The following is a 20208-nucleotide window of genomic DNA, read 5'->3' on the forward strand; positions in this document are numbered from 1 at the left end:
GCACATACACGGGTATTCTTTTTTTGATACGTTATAGACATGCCGTATCTGGAATGGACACGCATATATGACATACTGTGATTCGAAATTAGGCTGTTAATGCATATGGGAACTCCTCAGTCATTTCTACTGAAATACTTTCGTTAATATTTATGCACAATTTAACATATATAGCAATCCAAATAGTTTTATAGAATATAAAACAATTTTTTTTGAAGTTCATCAATATATTTTTTAGAATGTCGAATTTTCCTCAAAAATCAATATTTTTAGTCATTAGTTTGAATCTGTGTTTAAATGTTTTAAATTAAGAACTATATCACTCATGTTTCAATTTTTTAATATTCATGTATATTAAAATAATAATTAATTAATGTATCAGTCACGTTTTCGTGTTTAAATAAAATTTAATTTGTCGAGAGTCCGTGTTATCGTATTATGTCCAATATAGACACTCACCTCATAGGTTATTCAAAGATTTTTTTTTATATATATACTAAACTAATTACCATTCACATTCTCACACAACTTCCGACTAATTCTGACAAATAACACTCGCATGCCTAACTAAAGTGAGTTATACTCCTAGTGGAGGCAGGATTGATCATCATGAATATCAATGGAGACTTGCCTACTTATGCTCACCGTTTGCTTCAAGTAATCATGTTTTAGTTTAAGTACGGACGGCAAGTCCAAAGGAAAAAGGCTATTAGGGTTTGCTTCATTAATCATCATCCCACCTTAATCTCCAACATGAAATCCAATTACTAAATCCCAAAATATTTCATCGAACCTCCCAACCCGGCCAACATTTGGCAAGTTCGGCCGGTTCCCAATTTCTCCGAACCCAACAAACCCTTGACGGTGATTCCAATCTGTAAATTAAAAAAACAAGTCTTGTCTTTTCTCTATTACCGTCGTTTGTGGGTCCCGTCACTCCGCCGCGTCCTCTTACTATACCAGTCCACCGTCGTCTACTTTTTCCGTCACCGTCTGCTCAGAATAGCGGGAAGCTAGGTCCCACCCTTATCTCTGTCATCCACTTCCATCAACAACTCCCCACGGTAAGTTTCCATCTTTACGGGGTCTTGTTTATACCACTTCATGTATTTTCGAGATGAATTTCTTCTAGCACTAATTTGGCTAATCCTAATAGAGTCCGTCCATTACCTTTTAGGAAAGATTTTGATTCTGTGTAATAAATAATGCATCTAATCAATGCTCTTTTGCAAAGTATCACTAATAGTAATAGGATGCATTAAGTAAATATTTAGCCTTATCAAATTAAAGTATATTATTAATTAGGTGTATCCTCACATAAGAGATTGTAAAAAATTAGTAAATCTAATAGGTAGAAAAGATACGCCGTCTACTGAAATTTGACTAATTTTTTATTTAGATCTAACACATATTGTAGAGGCATGTGTCCCTCATATTCTCCTTGCACTATTCTTTCATTATTGAAAGATAAACGTATTTGAGAATGTGTGAAATAGAGACTTCGATACCTGTAAGACATAATAATTACGGATTACATATAGATCTTTGTTAATTATCTTAGAATATAATTTACTAATTTCATAAAGTTTACTTAACCTCCAATTTTCTTCTAAAAAAACCTCAAATTTACTACGAAATCACAATAGTTACCTTTACCTTCTCGGTCAAATCTTAACGTTATAAAAGCTTACCCATTTTTTGTTTTTTCAAATAAAACCTTGTCCCAATAATCAGGCCACGAAACATGGTAAAAGTAGTAAGCCGGTGGTTAATCAACTACTTTGCCCTCTTTAATGCCCTTTTCATTTTTTAATACTTAAAATTACGACCTGCCCATTCCCGTTGCGACTCAACACTGTACCCTCACGCGTCAAAAGAAATTCCCTTTTCCCTTTCTTTAAAAATTCGTTGAAATCGCTCTTTTGTACACTTGGCCCTCTCGTAAATACTCCCTCCTTCTAAGGTCAATCATTCATATTATTCCCCAGGCCAAACACAGTAAAACTCACCACTTTCCTCAACTCCATTCTCTGCTCAAAGTTTAGTGGGGCTTGGTGCTTCGTTCACTTCAGACCCTTATTCTTCTTCTTCTTCTCACATCTGGCTCCTCTCCACAACCCACCATGGCCGAGCCCACAAAGCACAGCCACCCCATCAACGGCGGAACATTACTCTCAGACATGAAGAGCCTCTTCTCTATTATCAAAACCAGACGAACTATCGCCTTCGCTTATGGCTTCATGTTCGCCTTTGTTGCCTTCACTGTTTTCTTGGCCTTCAATCCAAACCCTAACTCCGGTGCCCCTTGGTTCACTAACATCTTCAGCACCTCCTCCACTACTTCTGGTGGTGGATCTCAGTTCTCTTCCTTCTTCTCTTCTTTCTTCTACCCCAATGCTTCTTCTTCTTCTTCTTCTTACCAACAGTTTCAGAGCCCTGCATCCCCTCCACAAACACAGCCCTCTAGATCTAATGAAACCAGTGTGAATATACAACCGCCGAGCCAATCTCAGCCTATTGTGAATTCCGACACGCCGCAAGTTTTGAGCCAAAACCAGACAACCTTAGCGCCCAAGGAGAGTTCAAGTTTGCCTGAACAAACCCTTGTGAAAAACCAAACTCAAAGCACTCCGAATTCTGATGATCAGTCCACAGTTTTAAAGGCGAATCAGACCACAGTTGCCGCCACAGTAACTCCGGTGGCGGTGCCGGCTGTTAACTCCACGAGCTCATCTCCGGAATCGGGTGCCAATGGGAAGAACGAGACTAAGAGTGTTGCTGGGACATCGAATAGTACGGCGGTGTTGAAGAAACAGGGGAATGAAACAGAGTCTAGTGTGTCGGTGAAGCAGGACAAGGAGGAGGATTTGATCAGGTCTTTGTTGAGTTGTGATTTGTTTCATGGGGAATGGGTTGAGGATGATTCGTACCCTCTTTACGAACCTGGGTCTTGTCCCTTGATTGATGAGCAGTTCAATTGTATTCGTAACGGTAGACCGGATAAGAATTATCAGAAATTTAAATGGCAGCCTAAGGATTGTACTCTCCCAAGGTATGTGGTTTTACATGTTCTGCTCCAATTTGTTACTTGTTCTAGTTTTCTTATATGAAAGGTTGGCTGTGAATTGTGGTCTGCTTGATGTAATTTCTTTCCTTTAGTGATAGGCTTCGATTGGTTAACATTTGTAATGATCTGTGTTGGATTTCAATTTTGGAGCTTTTGATTCGGTTTTTTGAAATTGAAATTTGATGAATTAGTTCTAGCCCCTTTGGATCGTTTTGCACTTATGGGTTTTTATATTGCTATTGATCATGTGATATACTATGTTTATGATGGACCAAGACTTGCTCAATGTTAAACGTTGCTTATGATCAGGTTGGATGCAAATCATATGATAGAGTTATTAAGAGGAAAGCGTTTGGTCTTTGTTGGTGATTCTCTGAATAGGAATATGTGGGAATCTCTGGTTTGCATTTTAAGAAACTCCGTAAAAGATAAAAGCAAGGTTTATGAAGCCCATGGAAGAACCCATTTTCGCGGGGAAGCTTCATACTCCTTCATATTCAAGGTATGTCTATTCTGTCATTTGACTTGATCTTCCCTTAGGTTGTGCAGTGAGGAAATATTTGGTGAAAGTTTTATCTTACGATGCTCTGCTTAATTAAATGGACCGGCAGGAATATAATTTCACAGTGGAGTTCTTTGTTTCTCCCTTCTTGGTTCGAGAATGGGAAATGCCGGACAAAGATGGATCAAAGAAAGAAACACTTCGTCTTGATTTGGTGGGGCGGTCATCTAATTTATACAAAGATGCAGATATTCTCATTTTTAACACTGGACACTGGTGGACACATGACAAAACTGCGAAAGGGTACGTCTAACTCTACTTCTATGGCCATATTGCTTCAAAGTTATTGTTCTGAAAGCCAGATGGATGCTGTTTATAATTTAAACCCCTATCCATGAGAACTAAAATAGCTTCAATCTTTGCAGAAAAGACTATTATCAAGAAGGTAGCCATGTTTATGGTGAACTGAACGTTCTCGAGGCCTTCCGGAAGGCTTTGACTACTTGGTCCAAATGGGTTGATAACAGTGTTAAGACGGCGAAAAGTATGGTTTTCTTCCGGGGTTATTCTGCTTCCCATTTTAGGTAAATTGGAATTATCAACCTACGTTTGTGATGCGTTAATCTGGCCGTCCTTTATTAGTTCTCTATCATAACATTCCTCATCACCATTAAACTTTGAGTCACATAAATCACATTCAATCCTTTTCTTCACAAACGTGTTCATATTTACAACTTTTTTTCATTTTATAAAATTTGTGCTTCACTTGTGCTTTATTTTATTTCTCCTCCAACAGCGGTGGACAATGGAATTCTGGCGGACAATGTGACAGTGAGACTGTACCTATCTTCAACGAAACTTATCTGAGGCCGTACCTGCCAAAGATGCTGGTGCTTGAAAAGGTGTTGAAAAACATGAAACACCACATCACCTATCTCAATATCACAAGAATGACCGATTTTCGGAAGGATGGTCACCCATCAATCTACCGGAAGCAAAAGTATTCCCAAGCAGAAAAGAAATCCCCAACAAGCTTCCAGGACTGCAGCCATTGGTGCCTTCCGGGTGTCCCAGACACTTGGAATGAGGTTCTTTATGCTGAGCTCCTAGTAAAACTGCACAAGAAGAATCTGCATGAGCAACTGCAACAGCAGAAGAAGAGAGCATAGGTAAAGGTTGCACAAGCCTAAGAATGTGATAATTAATACATACTGAAAACTGTCTAAATCACACTAGAGCACTATACACTCTTTTGGGCCATTCTTTTTGGTATTATTGATACAAAACATAGAAGCAAAGATATGTGAAGAAAAATGATGTTCTTGGAGACATGAACCTGAGCTTGTAGTAAAATTATCTGTTTATGTGAATGAAAAGAGCCGAGGGAAAAGAGTGAAGAGGGGAAAAGTGCAGACGGGGATTTTAGATGGTGGGGTGAAATTTTCACTTGTAAATTTCTTCTCCTTTACCACATCTTGTTCTTTTGGCCTTGAAAGGTTCTGAGAATTGTAAATGTATTGATTCTAATTATTTAGTTGTTTTATTAAAAATAAAATAGTGGGATATATTATAATCTCATGTTCCTATGATTATTTGTGTATGAAGTTGCTGACTCTGTACTGCAATTAATGAATTGAATATATTAATCTATATCGATGTAAGGGTCTCTCATTTTCTTACTTGTCACATGGTATGTTTGGTTCTAACTTGGCAACATTCCATACTATAATTGAGAGTCAGGAGATCCATGTTTGAACATAATTTGTTGTCTTAGACTCTTAGTCATGTTTTGCTTCCCTTTTTTTACCTTGTTGGGACTCCAGTCTTAGTCGTGAGAGCTAAGTTACTCTAGAATAATGTTTCTTTGGTATGAGAGATTTCTTAGTTTAGTAATTTACCCTTCTTCTGTTTGTTATCTTGGAACTTGGGTAATATGGCATTGGCACCACATGTATTTACTCCAAGGAGGATCTTAATTACCGCATTAGCTACATATGCAATACACATGATTGAAAGAGGAACCTGTAAAATCGATGTATCTGAGAATGAAGGACCCCCCCTTACCAAAGCTAGAGTAGAACGAACGAACGATTACTGAAGGGTGGGAAACATCACATTCCACACTCCGCAGGGCAAAATAGAGACCTCTGATTTGAACCCCAGTTCCTTAAATACAAGCTCAGAGAGGCAATGCCTATATAGCTCTCGGCCTTTGAGCTAAGTAGGCTTCAAGGCTTACACCAGCCTCTATATATTCTGGATAGGTGACATAGGAAAAATGATTTCATCCCATCTATTTTGGTTAGTTCCTATAGATTCTAAGGAATCAAATTTGTTAGCAAATTAAAGTGGATTGTTGGTACTCTCCTCTTCTTTTCTAAAGGGTTTCAACGAGGTTCAGGAGGCCACTACTGTATATAAATGAATGCATGGATTCCATTCTTGATAACAAAATTACTGGACAAAATCACACTTAAATATTTATTTGAGAAAAGAGGATGAATATCCTTAATTCAAATGGTTACAATCGAAAGATGAGTGCATCCACAAGGATTTTGGAGCATCATCACACTGCCAATTAGTGTTTAAATCGTCATCAGAGCACCCGGCCAATTGGTTGTTATGGGGCATCAGCTCCCTGGGATAGTCGCAGTCTTCAAACTCTTTGGGATATAAAAAAGAAATTACTGTTTTCATCAGAAAGATCAAAATCATCAAATCCATTAGCTGAGATTGCTTGTACATCGCTCATAAAATTACTCTCCACATCAATAATTGTAGCCTGCATACTTTGGAGCATGGCGAACATTTCAACTCCATGCTTGATAGCTAATAGCTCCACCGGTTCTTTTGAAGCTACATGACATATATGCGCTAGCTTTGAGAAACCAGCAATATGTAAGTGTACCATTAGCATATCTCACCACCATCACCAGTGTAATTTAGCATGGCAATTACGAAAGCACCATCGCTCACTATTAAGCATTTGAGCTTCAGTCTAAACGACGTTGGTACTTTCCATTTCCAATGCTGAAGCTTCTGAAATGGTTTTATATATGGCTTGCCAGTATGAGCAGCTCTATATTCATCATACCAGTTACACATTTTAGAAGAATGTGCTGGGGAATGCAGAAAAATGAACTGTAAAATGGAAATAGAAATAACTCACAACCACAAGCGGAAAATAAAAATGATAGAGAACACCGGAATTTAACGTGGTTCGGCAAAGTGCCTATGTCCACGGGTAGCAACCATAAAGAACCTCCACTATATGAAGAAATGTTATACCGTGATAAACACTACTTCAAGACTCACACTTGAAGGGATACACTCACACACACTTTATTTTGCTACACACACAAACTCTCTACTTGGAGTTTTCTCTCTATCTCTCAGTTTTGATCACACACAAGATGATCTCTCCCTTATTGTTCTTCTATGTTTATTGCACCATTTCTCATACCTTTATATGCAAACATCTTTGTGCAATTCATGCATTTACATGTAACATGCATGGAAGCAAAATCAATATTCTTCCTTGATTCATGCTCAATGTTGGCATGTTCATCAATGCATTCTTCTTTCTTTGTCAAACAAATCAACCACCTACCACTATAAGGTTGTAGATTTATTTCTTACCTTCAATAAAAGTTGCTCCAAGTTTCAACAAAATCAACTCCATAAATTAATGGGTCACCAAAGCAATAGGTGTGTTTAATTTACTCATGTGAACATCACCTAGTTTTCTCACCTCCATTAAGGAGGGATTGACCCAATCAATCTCCCCCTCCCGACTTAGATGGAGAGATGCGCCATTCCAGACGCGCTTCTGCAGAACTCGAACTTCTCATTCGGTAGAAACTTCGTCATCATATCCGAACTGTTCTTGTCTGTATGAATTTTCTTTAGCAGCATTTCCTTAGCTTCCAGCACATCACGTATCCAGTGATACCTCACATCAATGTGCTTTGACCTCGAGTGAAAACTCAAATTTTTGCTCAAGTGAATCGCGCTTTGACTGTCACAATGCAAAACAAATTCTTGTTGTGTATGACCCAATTCCTGTAGGAATTTCTTTAACCACAAAATATCTTTGCACACTTCCGTAGCTGCAATATACTCTGCTTCTGTAGTTGACAAAGCAACACATTTTTGTAGCTTTGATTTCCACGAGACAGCTCCTCCTAAAAACGTGATCAGGTATCCGGATGTGGACTTTCACATGTCAATATCCCCGGCCATATATGCATCTGTGTAGCCAACTAGTTCAGACTTGCCACTTCCAAAGCATAGACTCATCTTTGAAGTTCCTCGCAAGTATCTTAGAATCCACTAGACATCATTCCAATGCTCATTGCCTGGATTAGATAAGAATCTGCTAATAACACCAACTGCATGTGTTATGTCTAGTCTAGTACAAACCATCGAGTACATCAAGCTCCCTACTGCTGAGGCATATGGCACTGTTCCATTTCTTCCTCCTCCTTCTGACTCATAGGACACTGCTTTGAGCTGAGCTTCATGTGACTAGTAAGTGGAGTAGCAACTGGTTTTGCTTTCTCCATGTAGAAACACTCTAGTACCTTCTCAATGTACTTTTCTTGTGATAACCACAATTTCTTGTTCCCACGATCACGAGCAATCTTCATGCCTAAAATCTGCTTAGCTGGTCATAAATCCTTCATATCAAAGGACTTTGATAAATATGCATTTAACTACTGAATCATAGCAGTATCTTTGCCAACAATTAACATATCATCTACATAAAGTAGTAAGATGATAAAATTACCTTCAATGGGTTGTTGAATATAAACACACGGATCTGCTGACGTTCTCTTGCACCATGACTCACTATGAAAGAGTCAAACTTCTTATACCATTGTCTTGGTGCTTGCTTCAATCCGTACAGACTTTTCTTCAATTTTCAAACCATATGCTCCTTTCCATTGACTTCGAAGCCTTATGGTTGCTCCATATATATTTCTTCATCTAAATCACCATGAAGAAATGCACTTTTCACGTCCATCTACTCCACCTTTAGATCCATGCTTGCAGCCATGCCCAAAATGACTCTAATTGAAGTCATCTTAACAACAGGTGAGAAAATCTCATCAAAATCAATTCCTTCTTTCTGGCTGAATCCTTTGACAACTAAGCGAGCCTTGAACTTTGTCAGTTTCTCATTCTCATCTTGCTTTAACTTGAACACCCACTTGTTCTTGAGTGCTTTCGGCCTTTAGGAAGCTTCACCAACTCATAGGTGTTGTTCTTTAGTAAAGACTTCATCTCAGACTTCATGGCTAGTCTCCATTTGTCATGATCTTGATGAATATTTGCTTCCCTATAACTTTCAAGCTCTCCCTCACTGGTCAAAATGATGTAATTTGCATAAGGATCATCTCCATCATTAGTCACCAAAATATATTGAGATGATGGATACTTGGTGGATGGAATCTGCCTCCTGGTGCTTCTACGAAGAACTACTTGATTATTCACATGCTGCTCTCCCTGATCAAGCTCCCCTTCATCTTCGACCTCAGCATCTTCCGTGTTAGGTACATTTTCAACTCTATCACCTTGCAGCCCAACATTGGATTCCTGCTGCAACGGTGAATCATAAATGCGACTATCACTTGTTGCATCTGATAGTACCTCTTTGTTGAAATCTGTAATAGATTGGTCTTCATGGAACACCACATCTCTGCTTCTTATGAATTTCTTAGTCTCTGGATTCTAGAACCGGTAGCCAAACTCTTCTTCACCATAGCCGACAAATATGCATGATGTTGCCTTGTCATCCAGCTTTTTCCTATGCTCCTTGGATACAAATGCGAATGCTTTACATCCAAATACTCTCAATTGTGAGTATGATGCATCTTTCCCGGTCCAGACTTCATTTGGAGTCTTAAATTCCAAAGGTACACACGGTGCTTTGTTGATTAGGTAGCACGCAATCTTCACAGCTTCTCCCTAAAATTCTTTTGATAATTTTGCCATCTTCAACATGCATCTGACTTTCTCCATAATAGTACGGTTCATCCGCTCTGCTATGTCATTATGTTGAGGGGTGCCAGGAACTGTCTTCTCATGTCTGATGTCATGCTTTGCACAATAATCTCTAAATTCGTGCGCTATGTACTCTCCGCCATTATCACTACGAAGGCACTTCAATTTTCTTCCAGTCTTCATTTCCACCATTGCATGGAAAATTGTAAACGTCTTGAATACCTGGTCTTTGGATTTCAACAAATAAACCCAAACCATTCGTAAAGCATCATCAATATAAGTAACAAAATAGTTATGCATACATAATAATTCTTCTTCCATCGGGCCACATACATCTGAATATACAAGATCTAGAATATTTTCTTTCCTAGTGAAAGTCTTTGTAATTTTCTTATGCTTACCAAATAAACAATAATCACAACAGTCTAGTGAGTTACCTTTGGCAACAGGAATTAATGACTTCTTTGCCAACAACTGCAGTCTTTTCTCACTCATGTGGCCAAGACGTCTATGCCACAAACTTGGAGAAGATTCCTCGACTGCATTCAACTCACTCTTGCATATCTTTCCATAGGTCTTGTAGAGTGTACAACACATTTTTCCTCTGGCAACTACAAGAGATCCCTTGGTAAGCTTCCACTTTCCATCACCACCGTGATGATGAAAGCCTTGTCGATCAAGTACACCAGTTGACATAAGATTGAGACGTAGACCAAGAACATGTCTCACATCTTTTAACAATAACCGACAGCCCACATCTCTTTCCAAGCAAATATCTCCAATCCCAGCAATATTGGAGTAGATGTCATTGCCCATCTTCACTTTACCAAAGTCACATGCTTTGTACATAGTGAAGAACTCTACGTGAGAGGTGGCATGAAACGAGGCTCCGAAATCAACGATCCATTGAACTCCAGGATTATCTACTAGTAGACATTCACCTCCAAATGACAGGAACTCACACTCATCATGAGACACCACAACAGCAACATTGTTTGTGTCCTCCTTTTGTTGATGAGTAGCGTCTTCTCTCGCTTCTTTGAATTCCCGCTTCAATTTGTTATAATTTTTCTTCATGTGGCCTGGAAGACCACAATGATGACACTTTCCGTTAAACCTTGTTCTGGATTTGTTCATACTCCTTTCGTGACTTCTGGGTCCTTTGCTCTTGCTCCTTCATCTCCTCTCCGCAACGAAGAATTAACCATTTTCTGAACTTGATGAAGAACTCCTTCTTGTTTCTTCGTCCAACATATTATCTTTAATATTTTCCATAGATAATACATCATTAGGAGCAGAGTTACTTACAGTGACAACACATGTCTCCCAGCTATCTGGTAACAACCCGAGCAGCAGCAACGCTTGTAACTCATCATCAATCTTCATGCTCATCGTGGCTAATTGATTGAGTACACTCTAAAAGTTGTTGAGGTGTTCGGTCACTCGAATGCCTCCCCGATACTTCATGTTGACGAGCTCTTTAATGAGAAAAGCTTTCTTGGCAGTAGTCTTTTTTTTTCAAATAAGGACTTCAACTTCAACCAAAGCTCATGCGCGCCGGTTTCATTGGCAACATGGTGAAACACAATATCGTCCACCCATTCACGAATATGACCGATGGCTTTGCGGTTCATCTCCGTCCAAATTACTGGTGAAATCTCACTTGGCTTGGCATCGTCTTCCTCGATCGGCTCATGCAAATTATTGCAATAGAGAATATCCTCCATTCTCGGCTTTCAGGTAATCTAATTGGAGTGGTTGAGTCTGATCATGGTACTTCGTGATCCTTCCATTCTAACAGCTCCCAGTCATAACCAGGAGCTCTGATACCACTGTTGGGGAATGCGGAAGAATGAACTGTAGAATAGAAATAGAAATAACTCACAATCACAAGCGGAAAATAAAAATGATAGAGAACACCGGGATTTAACGTGGTTCGGCAAAATGCCTACGTCCACGGGTAGCAACAATAAAAAACATCCACTATACGAAGAAATGTTACACCATGATAAACACTACTTCAAGACTCACACTTGAAGTGATACACTCTCACACACTTTATTTTGCTACACACACAAATCTCTCTACTTGGAGTTTTTTCTCTATCTCTCACTCTTGATCACACACAAGATGATCTCTCTCTTATTGTTCTTCTATGTTTATTGCACCATTTCTCATCACTTTATATAGGTAAACATCTTTGTGCAATTCATGCATTTGCATGTAACATGCATGGAAGCAAAGTCAATATTCTTCCTTGATTTTTGTGCAATTCATGCATTTGCATGTAACATGCATGGAAACAAAGTCAATATTCTTCCTTGATTCATGCTCAATGTTGGCATGCTCATCAATGCATTATTCTTCTTTTTTGTCAAATAAATCAACCACCTACCACCATAAGGTTGTAGATTTGTTTCTTACTTTCAACAAAGGTTGCTCCAAGTTTCAACAAAATCAACTCCATCAATTAATGGGTCACCAAAGCAATATGTGTGCTTAATTTACTCATGTGAACATCACCTATTTTTCTCACTTCCATTAAGGAGGGATTGACCCTATTAGAATGGTATGCGGCAATGCACTGGTACTGATGTATTTGAGTAATCTGACCATAGTTTATCATTCCGATTCTTCCAAGTAGCCCACATTACCATAATTATTTTTTCGAAGACCAAAGCAGGAAGACTAAATGCACTGTGCATTGGAAAGCAGCCACTCTATGAAATGAAATGCAGGGGAGAACCGGGAGATGTATACTGGAGTGCAGAACAAAGGTGCTGCAAGCATAGTAGAAGCAATAGGACATCACGAAAGATGCCAACCGTGTCTTCAAATGTATGTGCACACATAGGACATAGATTTGGAGATAATACAATCTGCCTTTGTAGAATTACTTCCGCCTTTTCATACGTTTACTAGTTTCTTCACTGAGTTGTGTGCAGTTTTACCTAGCTTAGTATTTCTCGGGTTATTCGAACCCTTACTGTTGTACATATGGATTTCCCATGCCAAGAAGGTATTTTTGTTTCTTTCTCAAGTGAATGTCGATATAATTTTGAGGACTCAAATTGTTGATATTTTTTATCCCCCAAACTCTTCTCTCAGTTTGTCTTGTTGATATTAAAATTGTATTAGGTTGGTTCACTTACTTGCAAGGGTATGCTCCACTTCTAAGCCCAGCGTTGCACCTGCTTTCTTGTCCTTTCAAGATGGAAACTAGAAGAAATTTTGCCAAAGCCTAACTCAAAATGGAAAGTTCTCCTTGTTCTTTCACTCATGCATGTTTCGTTACTTAGAGATACATACATATACTGATATGCCTGTACTAAGATCAATGAATGACAACAGTAAATTACTCGTGAGTGGTGTTTTGTCTACTTAAATCACTAATATGATAGCTAATAAATAAATGATAGCACAAAGTGTCAAAACATGCATGCTAAGTATTCTTAAGCAGTCATCTTTCAACATGGCACGAGACTGCAGATGAATCTAAATTTGTAGGGATAAACTCTTATCTTTAAATAGCCTTATAAATTTAAAGACGTCCAAATTAAACAGTAAGTGATCTTTATGACTCGTAATCCCTAACGTAGAATAATTATGAAATATACTTCTTTATATAAATCGAGTCTACATTTTACTTTCAGTCATTTGTATTATAAATTACCGTCTGGTAACAGAACTCTACAGAGGCCTACAGAAGGAAAAGTACTGTATTTGATGTCTAAGAAAAAAGACGTAACTAAAAGGCAAGAGTAAGCAAGAGAAGCAAGATCTATAGGATGAACATTTAATATTGCTGTACTGGGTTCTTCAATCATCATAGTTTTATAGGATATTTCACACCACGAACGATCTTTATTCTCATGCATGATGAAATCATTGGAAAAACGTGACTAGCCATTAATGTAGTAATGTACACCATATGTCATTTCTAAAATCGATCTTCCCCATAACAAATAATAACGAAAAATACTAGTGCAATCAGTACACAAGAAATCCTCAAACGAAGGGGTTTGATGTCTACCAAAATCGTTCCTACTCTCATCCTCTTGATCAATGAACAAATATATATCATCATCACCCTTCTCCAACTAGTCTCTGGTTTCTAAAACCTTATAGAAGAAACCACAGAGACGAAGATCGGGAAAACACCCCATGAAATAAACAAATAAAAGTAAAACCAAACTCCAAAACCCAAAAATATATACAAATGGATTGTTTCATGGAGTAACAAGCAAGAATGATCTTCTAAAAGATCGATCTCGATCATGCAGCTCCTTTGTTAGCTTGGACCTGAGGCTGCATGTGTGCCTGGGATTGAGCAAAGGGACTGTGACTGTGTAACCTTGAATGGTTGTTGGTTACACCAGAAGGAGAAGAGAAAGACTTGATGGTGGTGGTTGGGTTGGTGGTTGCAGTGTTGGCGGAGGCGGTGGTCACGACACGCTCGCAGGAGGGGCACATTGTGAGAGTGGTGGCTGGAAGCTGCATGTAGAAAGGTTGAGATGTTTTCAAGGCTCTTAATTCTTGCAGTTCCTTGTGTAACCTCCTGTTCTCTTCTGTCAGTGTTTCGCAGCACCTCTTTAAGTACTCACAATCTACTTCTGTCTGCTTCAGCTTGGTCCTGTGTGTGATCAAATTTGAACTACATCATTGAATATTTCACCAAACAATGCAGGCAACAAAATAATCCAAATCCATGCGTACTTGAACAGTTCCCCAAAATATTAATACAACAGTACTGGTAATGGGTAAGGAGTAGATTACATATATTCAAACACAAAACATAAATCCAAAAGGAGTAAGGAAAATAAAAAATAAATACCTTGCTCTTCGATTCTGAAACCAAACTTCCACTTGGCGTGGACGAAGATTTAACTGTTTCGCCAGAGCTATTTTTTGCTTCTGCAAAATATGCAGCCAAAGTTTAATCAACTAGTAAAGAAAGGCCAAGGATTTCTTCGTTACATGTATAAAAAAGAAACAAAGATCGAGTCTTTGGTATTGAATTTTCGATTTGTGTTTATTACTTTTTGACTTACGGGATTTAAGGTGCTGTGTTCTTTGAAGCTCTCTTCAAGAAAAGCCGATTGGTCCTTTGAGAGCCTCAGTTTCTTCCGAGTCGACCCGTTCTCGTCGTCGTCACTCGCTCTTGAACTCGCTCTCTCAGTCTCGAGCACCTCCAAATCCAAGTCTCTCTTGCTTCTCCTGACACCGAAGTCCATCTGGAAAGACGAGACGGTGCTGTTCGGAGATGAGAGCTGCGCCGCCGCGTCTTCTGCCTCGTCGACCGTAACCCCCACCATTGGGAACCGGTTCACATCCAGCCCCTTTCCTGGTTCATCCAGACCGGCCGGTTCGGACACTGCCACTGTAATAAAATGCCAACCCATCTAATCAAAACCCCATTTGAGCACACATCACACAAAGATTTGGGGACGTGTTTGGCTCCCAAGATAATTAACCCAAATGGATTTCGATCATGTGCCGAAAAGGAACATATATACAAAACGAAGAAGCAAGAACGGGTATTTAGGTACTTACAGTTATCAGTGAGCCAGGGGAAGCGAAGCTGGGAAGAAGTCTTCATGACCGGAGCAGAAGGTAAGAGATTGAGCTGAATAGGTGGATCTGATGAAACCCTTCTTCTTCTTCGACTACTCTCATCTTCTTGATCATAACCTTCCCTGCCTCCAAGGGCCATGCAAAACCCTAGATCCTTGCTGCTGCCCACGCTTGGGGTTTTGTCAAGGAAGAGAAACTGCTTTGGAGCATCGCCTAAGCTGAGAGCAAGCTCCATTTCTGTTGTTGTTGTTGGTTGAAAAATAACTGTGGAAAAGGAAGAAGGGCCTTTGTGGAGTATAAAAGGAGAGAAAGATGGGGAATGAGGTATAGCCGTATAGAGAGACCAAAGTGAACCAAAGTCTAATAAATAGTCTTATGTCTATCCACTCTTCTGTTTATATTATAATGCAATGTGTGTAAAACACAGAAACACAACCTTCCTTTCATTTTCTTTTTTGGTTCAGAGAGAGAGAGAGATGAATTGACCGACAAATCCAGGTTGACAAACGCACGTGAATCTATTTAATTAGACAACGGTAGATACACGAGATCAGAGGGAGAGAGAGAGAGAGGGATCCGGGTCGGAGTCGGGGTCAGAGACCAAAATGAAAACACGAATAGATTTAGATTTTATCCTTTTGGTAGTCAAAATATTATTAGCGCATGCATGCTCCTCGATCTTCTGCAGCAAAAGATTGTTTTCTTTTTTCCGACTATATATTGTTGTCTTCTGATTGTCAATATATACAAGACTAGATATGGTAAATCCGATATAATATCTACCATGCATTACGACCACTATAATTTCAGTTCATAGTTTAATACTGTACAAGTTATTGTTCAAACACTAGTCATGAACTAGTTTAATTTCAATGTACCATTTACGTTAATAACAGAACTGTTTCTGTTAAATATGTGTTGTCTGATCCACTGATAAATACGTGCATTTGCCTAAGAAATGGAAGTCGTCAAGTCGATCAATTCTTTATAATTGCCGGGTGAAGAGAAAGTAGGTGATGGTACCAACCACGGGCTACGTACTTCTAAATGCTATTGAACAAGCTAAGTGAGTGAATTAACACACGATAATCAATTTGTTTTCACATTTAAATGCAAGATCAATTCCCCATTCTCCTTAATAGGAGTACGACATCTCGATGAAACGGCAAAGCAGCGAAGGTGAATGGTTGCAATCAGAGATGGATAAGACGTGTATTATTTCTCTGAGAAATTATTATATATACCCGACACATATTTCACATGACGTATCTATTTAATGTTATTTGAAAAATTATTATATATACCCGCTACATATCTCACGTGACGTACCCCCTTAATGTTACTTGTCTATTTTTACTATGATTATTTCTAATTGGTTCTTATATATAAACAAATTTTTACCATTTTCACTGCGTACATATTTATTATGCCATAGTGTAATATGATTGACTATGTACACCACATGGCAGTGCCACGTGCTGTGGCGGGTACACAAAATAATTACTCTTTTTCTAATGCCCCAAGTGAAAAGAAAACGGACAATAATAATCACCACCTTAGTTCTTGCTAATTTAGATAGGTTAGGTCAGTGAATTAATTTCAGCGCAATGACATACTCTGGAAATTAAATTTTGTTCACGTTGTAACGCAAGATCAATTGACTATGCTCTTTACATAGTACACTGAAAATGTCTCCAACCGCGAAGGTGAACCATTGCGATCCCATCATCATTTCTTGAGGGATCAATATTAACCACTCGAATATTTAATGTAATATAATTTTAAGTTATATCCATTTTTGATTTATTCAAAGAGATTATTCAAATTGTAAGAGTCATGCATATTAGCATATATATTGGACAGGAGGATTATGAGATGCTTGTTTTCTATGAGAGATTTTTATATGAAAATGACATATCAACTGAAACTGGCATAGAATATGAGAAATTGAAATCAGTTTGATGTTTATGCTGAAAATAAATAGCAATGGGGGGGTAGGTTTTACAATATTAAAAGCATACTTGAGGAAATAATGTTTTATTCAATCAAATATAGAAGATATGTGATGCATAGTTAATTCATGTGAAGGTGATTATCGTCCCCGCTGTTTGCTAAATAATTGTCCTTTCTTTTCTTACCAAACAAGGGCCACGATTATGATGACCTAAATAAAAGAAAACTATCAATTAAAACATAATTATAAAACTCATGAATCGACAGGGACATAAAAATGATGGGGGCATGTTGTTCTTAAAAATATTATCATGATAGAAGAAGATGATGATGGTAATATGAAGGGGGAATGATGTGGGGTGTTATTATTACCAAATACACAATGATAAGGGTTTGCCATGCACTGTTGGGTTTTTGTTCGTATTCAAATGATAGCCGATTAAGCTAAAGTCGATCGGGGATTTCTCTTCCCAGTTTCCAACTTTTTTTTTTCTTTTTTCTCATCGTCTTTTTCTGGGCTGAAATGAAATGACTCTGATGGCTCTCCTAGCTTGGAGACTTGGAGTCTTGGACCGCTGACTCACCAACCAGAGAGAGCAGCTAGCCAGGGCTGAATAAGCTTTCTCTGAGAGAGAGAGAGAGAGAGAGAGAGAACACACAACTTTACCTACTCTGTTCTGTTGTGAGTGACGTATCATTCCAATTCTTGGGTGGAGCCACACCCTATTCCGTTTTCTCGGGCATGATTGGTTAGTAGAGAAGATCTTAACTTGGGTTTGCCAATAAAGAGAAAAACTTTGGTGTGCATTCTTTTCAAACTCATATTAGATCGAAATCTCTACTATGCTATTAGAACACCGTAGAATTTTCAATAATCTGTACTTAATCCGACCCTATTGAATTGTGACTAGATGATTTTCAAACAAGAACGTATTACTGTCATCTGTCAGGTTAAATATGAAGTATCTGAACTGCGATAAACTAATTACATCATATAATTAAGTGAAACAACAATATATAGTCCAATTATTACTATGTACGTAACATGTCAAATGATGATCCTATACAAGGGGAGAAGAGAAAACAAACCATATGAGTGATGGGGTCATTGACTAATATAAATATGTTTAAGTTGAAGCAGACAAAGTGGTAATCTTTTAGGATTCCAAGAGAAGCACTTTTTCACTAATCACTTTTCTTTCGTGTGGAGTAGTTTATGGGGGCAACTTGCTTTTGTGTCTGCGAGAAGCACAAACTGCTCATGTATGTGCTTGTGGCTTGGGCTTTGTGGTGGATAGACACCATTGAAAGCTCAGACAAGGGCATCCAATGGAGATTTCGAGTTTGAATGAATCAATAATTTGAGGGAGATGGATGTCTGTTTGTTTGGTTGGGTGGTCCCGACGCGCGCGTGGGTTAAATAGCTCTCGTAATAAAAATGGACTGAGCAGGTCAGATATGTCATGCTTTAGGGATCATTGCAATAATTGAAGTCATGCAGGCTTTAATGATAGGGTTTCACAGCAAAAGGGAATGAAATATTTATATATGAGAATCGATTATATTTATATTATCTCAATTATTGCTTCCCAGTTGGGACCCTTTCGTTTTCATTTGTGGCATCAAGCAATCAGGCATGCATGACTCTTGCTAATCCAGCTTTTAATTATGAGATAAACCCTAATTAACCCCCTTAAGCACCGCAAATATATTATAGTGATTAGGTCAAGCTTGCCTGTCTGCCACGTCTGCATTGTAGCTTAACCTAACTTTGGTTGGTCAAAGTGAACTTACATTACAGTAAGGTCGATATTGAGAATCAACTTAGCTGATATCATCGAGAGTACTTTTTTTTTTAATCTCACTAGTATATGTAAGAGAGTGGCGGTTTTATTACTTTTTTTTTAATCGATATTGTGAATCAAAGTTTTTTGTTTTCTCTCTAATATGCTTTGCAAATAAATCATCTATCTTGTAACTCTTCTCAAGAGTCGGTCACTCTATCCTGAAGTGGAAGATAAATCGGTAGAACAATCGTTATCAATACTTGTCTACCTCCATTGTTGCACCCGATCAAGTTGACTCGTGATCATTGAGGCACTGAGCCTAGCTAGTTTTCATTTTCATCCCCTCAATCAAGACCTTATAGTCTAAGATGTCTTGCATTCGCAAATTATTAGATATAATGACACATGATGACCAAATATTCAACGACAAGAAAAACTGGTAAAAACCCATTATTGGATTTTCTAGAAGGACGTTGGTTGAAAGCCTAATTTATTCATCGCTGCCGCCACTAGTTCCTTTACTTGTACCAAACAAGTATATAAGTATTTCATTTGTACAAGTAAATCTTAGGATTGGTCCCCGTCCTTTTTAAAATTTTAGTATCTTAAAGCAAATCATTATTTTGTGCCATTGTTTATGCAATCTCTATATTCTGGGTTTAGAAATTAGTCAAATACCCATTATGGGGCGTAATTCTGGGGAGCCCTTATGTTGGTTTCTCATCAATCATCAAATCCATTATAAGATTTAGACTTAGCAGCTAAGTCAGATATGGAGGTAAGTAGAAATTAGAAAAGAATAAACCCTTAAAAGCTTCTTGACTTAGTATATGGTCGTTTTTAATATACTGAAGGACGTGTTCAAAAAAAAGAATTAAAAATATGTTCCGGGAGAATTACTATTATACCCTTGTGTGTGTCTTAGCCTAATAGGTTTCCTGTTAGGAGACAGATTAGCATCTCCGTAATAGATTAGGACTCCGAATCCTACGGGATTGTGGTTTTGTAATGCCTATATATAGGCCCCCATATCATTCAATAATACACAATTATTTCATCCTGAAACACGTTATCAGCACGTTGCTCTAAAACCCTGAACTTTTAGAACCCTCGGAAATTTTTTTTTTTCTTCTCTTCCTCCGCCGGCACCGCCGCCCCTGCAGCCGCTGCACCGCTGCCCCGGACCACCGCAGCCGCCGCCGCATTGCAGCTGCCGCACCGCTGCCCCTGCGCACCGCTGCCCCTGCCCACCGCAGCCGCCGCCGCACGCACGCAGCCTCCCCCTGCAGCCCCTGCATGCTACCCCCGCAGCCCCGCGC

The 20208-nt window shown here is 38.6% G+C and overlaps 2 protein-coding genes across 2 annotated transcripts; one reads left to right on the forward strand and one right to left on the reverse strand.

Annotated features, from left to right (window-relative positions):
* Positions 1-2066: 2066 nt before the first annotated feature.
* On the forward strand, positions 2067-5232 carry LOC126796967 (protein trichome birefringence). Its single transcript, XM_050523674.1, has 5 exons — positions 2067-3052; positions 3377-3569; positions 3679-3872; positions 3995-4153; positions 4366-5232. The coding sequence occupies exons 1-5, from the start codon at positions 2124-2126 to the stop codon at positions 4736-4738; spliced, it is 1848 nt and encodes a 615-aa protein (XP_050379631.1). The 5' UTR covers positions 2067-2123; the 3' UTR covers positions 4739-5232.
* An 8313-nt stretch (positions 5233-13545) lies between these two features.
* LOC126798221 (homeobox-leucine zipper protein HAT14) lies at positions 13546-15486 on the reverse strand. Its single transcript, XM_050525113.1, has 4 exons — positions 15129-15486; positions 14627-14955; positions 14410-14489; positions 13546-14208 (listed from the first exon to the last, which is right to left on the reverse strand). Exons 1-4 carry the CDS (start codon positions 15382-15384, stop codon positions 13851-13853), a joined length of 1023 nt encoding a protein of 340 aa, XP_050381070.1. The 5' UTR covers positions 15385-15486; the 3' UTR covers positions 13546-13850.
* Positions 15487-20208: the final 4722 nt, after the last annotated feature.

Source organism: Argentina anserina, chromosome 6 (genome assembly GCF_933775445.1).
Source record: "Argentina anserina chromosome 6, drPotAnse1.1, whole genome shotgun sequence".
Lineage (NCBI taxonomy): Eukaryota > Viridiplantae > Streptophyta > Magnoliopsida > Rosales > Rosaceae > Argentina > Argentina anserina.

What these genes read in the sequence shown, in the direction of transcription:
- LOC126796967 (XM_050523674.1), top strand. Translation starts at nt 2,124, where the DNA reads ATGGCCGAGCCCACAAAGCACAGCCACCCCATCAACGGCGGAACATTA. An exon ending in CATACTCCTTCATATTCAAG is followed by an intron (nt 3,570 to 3,678) that starts GTATGTCTATTC and finishes ATGGACCGGCAG; the next exon opens with GAATATAATTTCACAGTGGA. An exon ending in CATGACAAAACTGCGAAAGG is followed by an intron (nt 3,873 to 3,994) that starts GTACGTCTAACT and finishes CAATCTTTGCAG; the next exon opens with AAAAGACTATTATCAAGAAG.
- LOC126798221 (XM_050525113.1), bottom strand. Translation starts at nt 15,384, where the DNA reads ATGGAGCTTGCTCTCAGCTTAGGCGATGCTCCAAAGCAGTTTCTCTTC. An exon ending in AACACAGCACCTTAAATCCC is followed by an intron (nt 14,490 to 14,626) that starts GTAAGTCAAAAA and finishes CATATTTTGCAG; the next exon opens with AAGCAAAAAATAGCTCTGGC. An exon ending in TTTCAGAATCGAAGAGCAAG is followed by an intron (nt 14,209 to 14,409) that starts GTATTTATTTTT and finishes GATCACACACAG; the next exon opens with GACCAAGCTGAAGCAGACAG.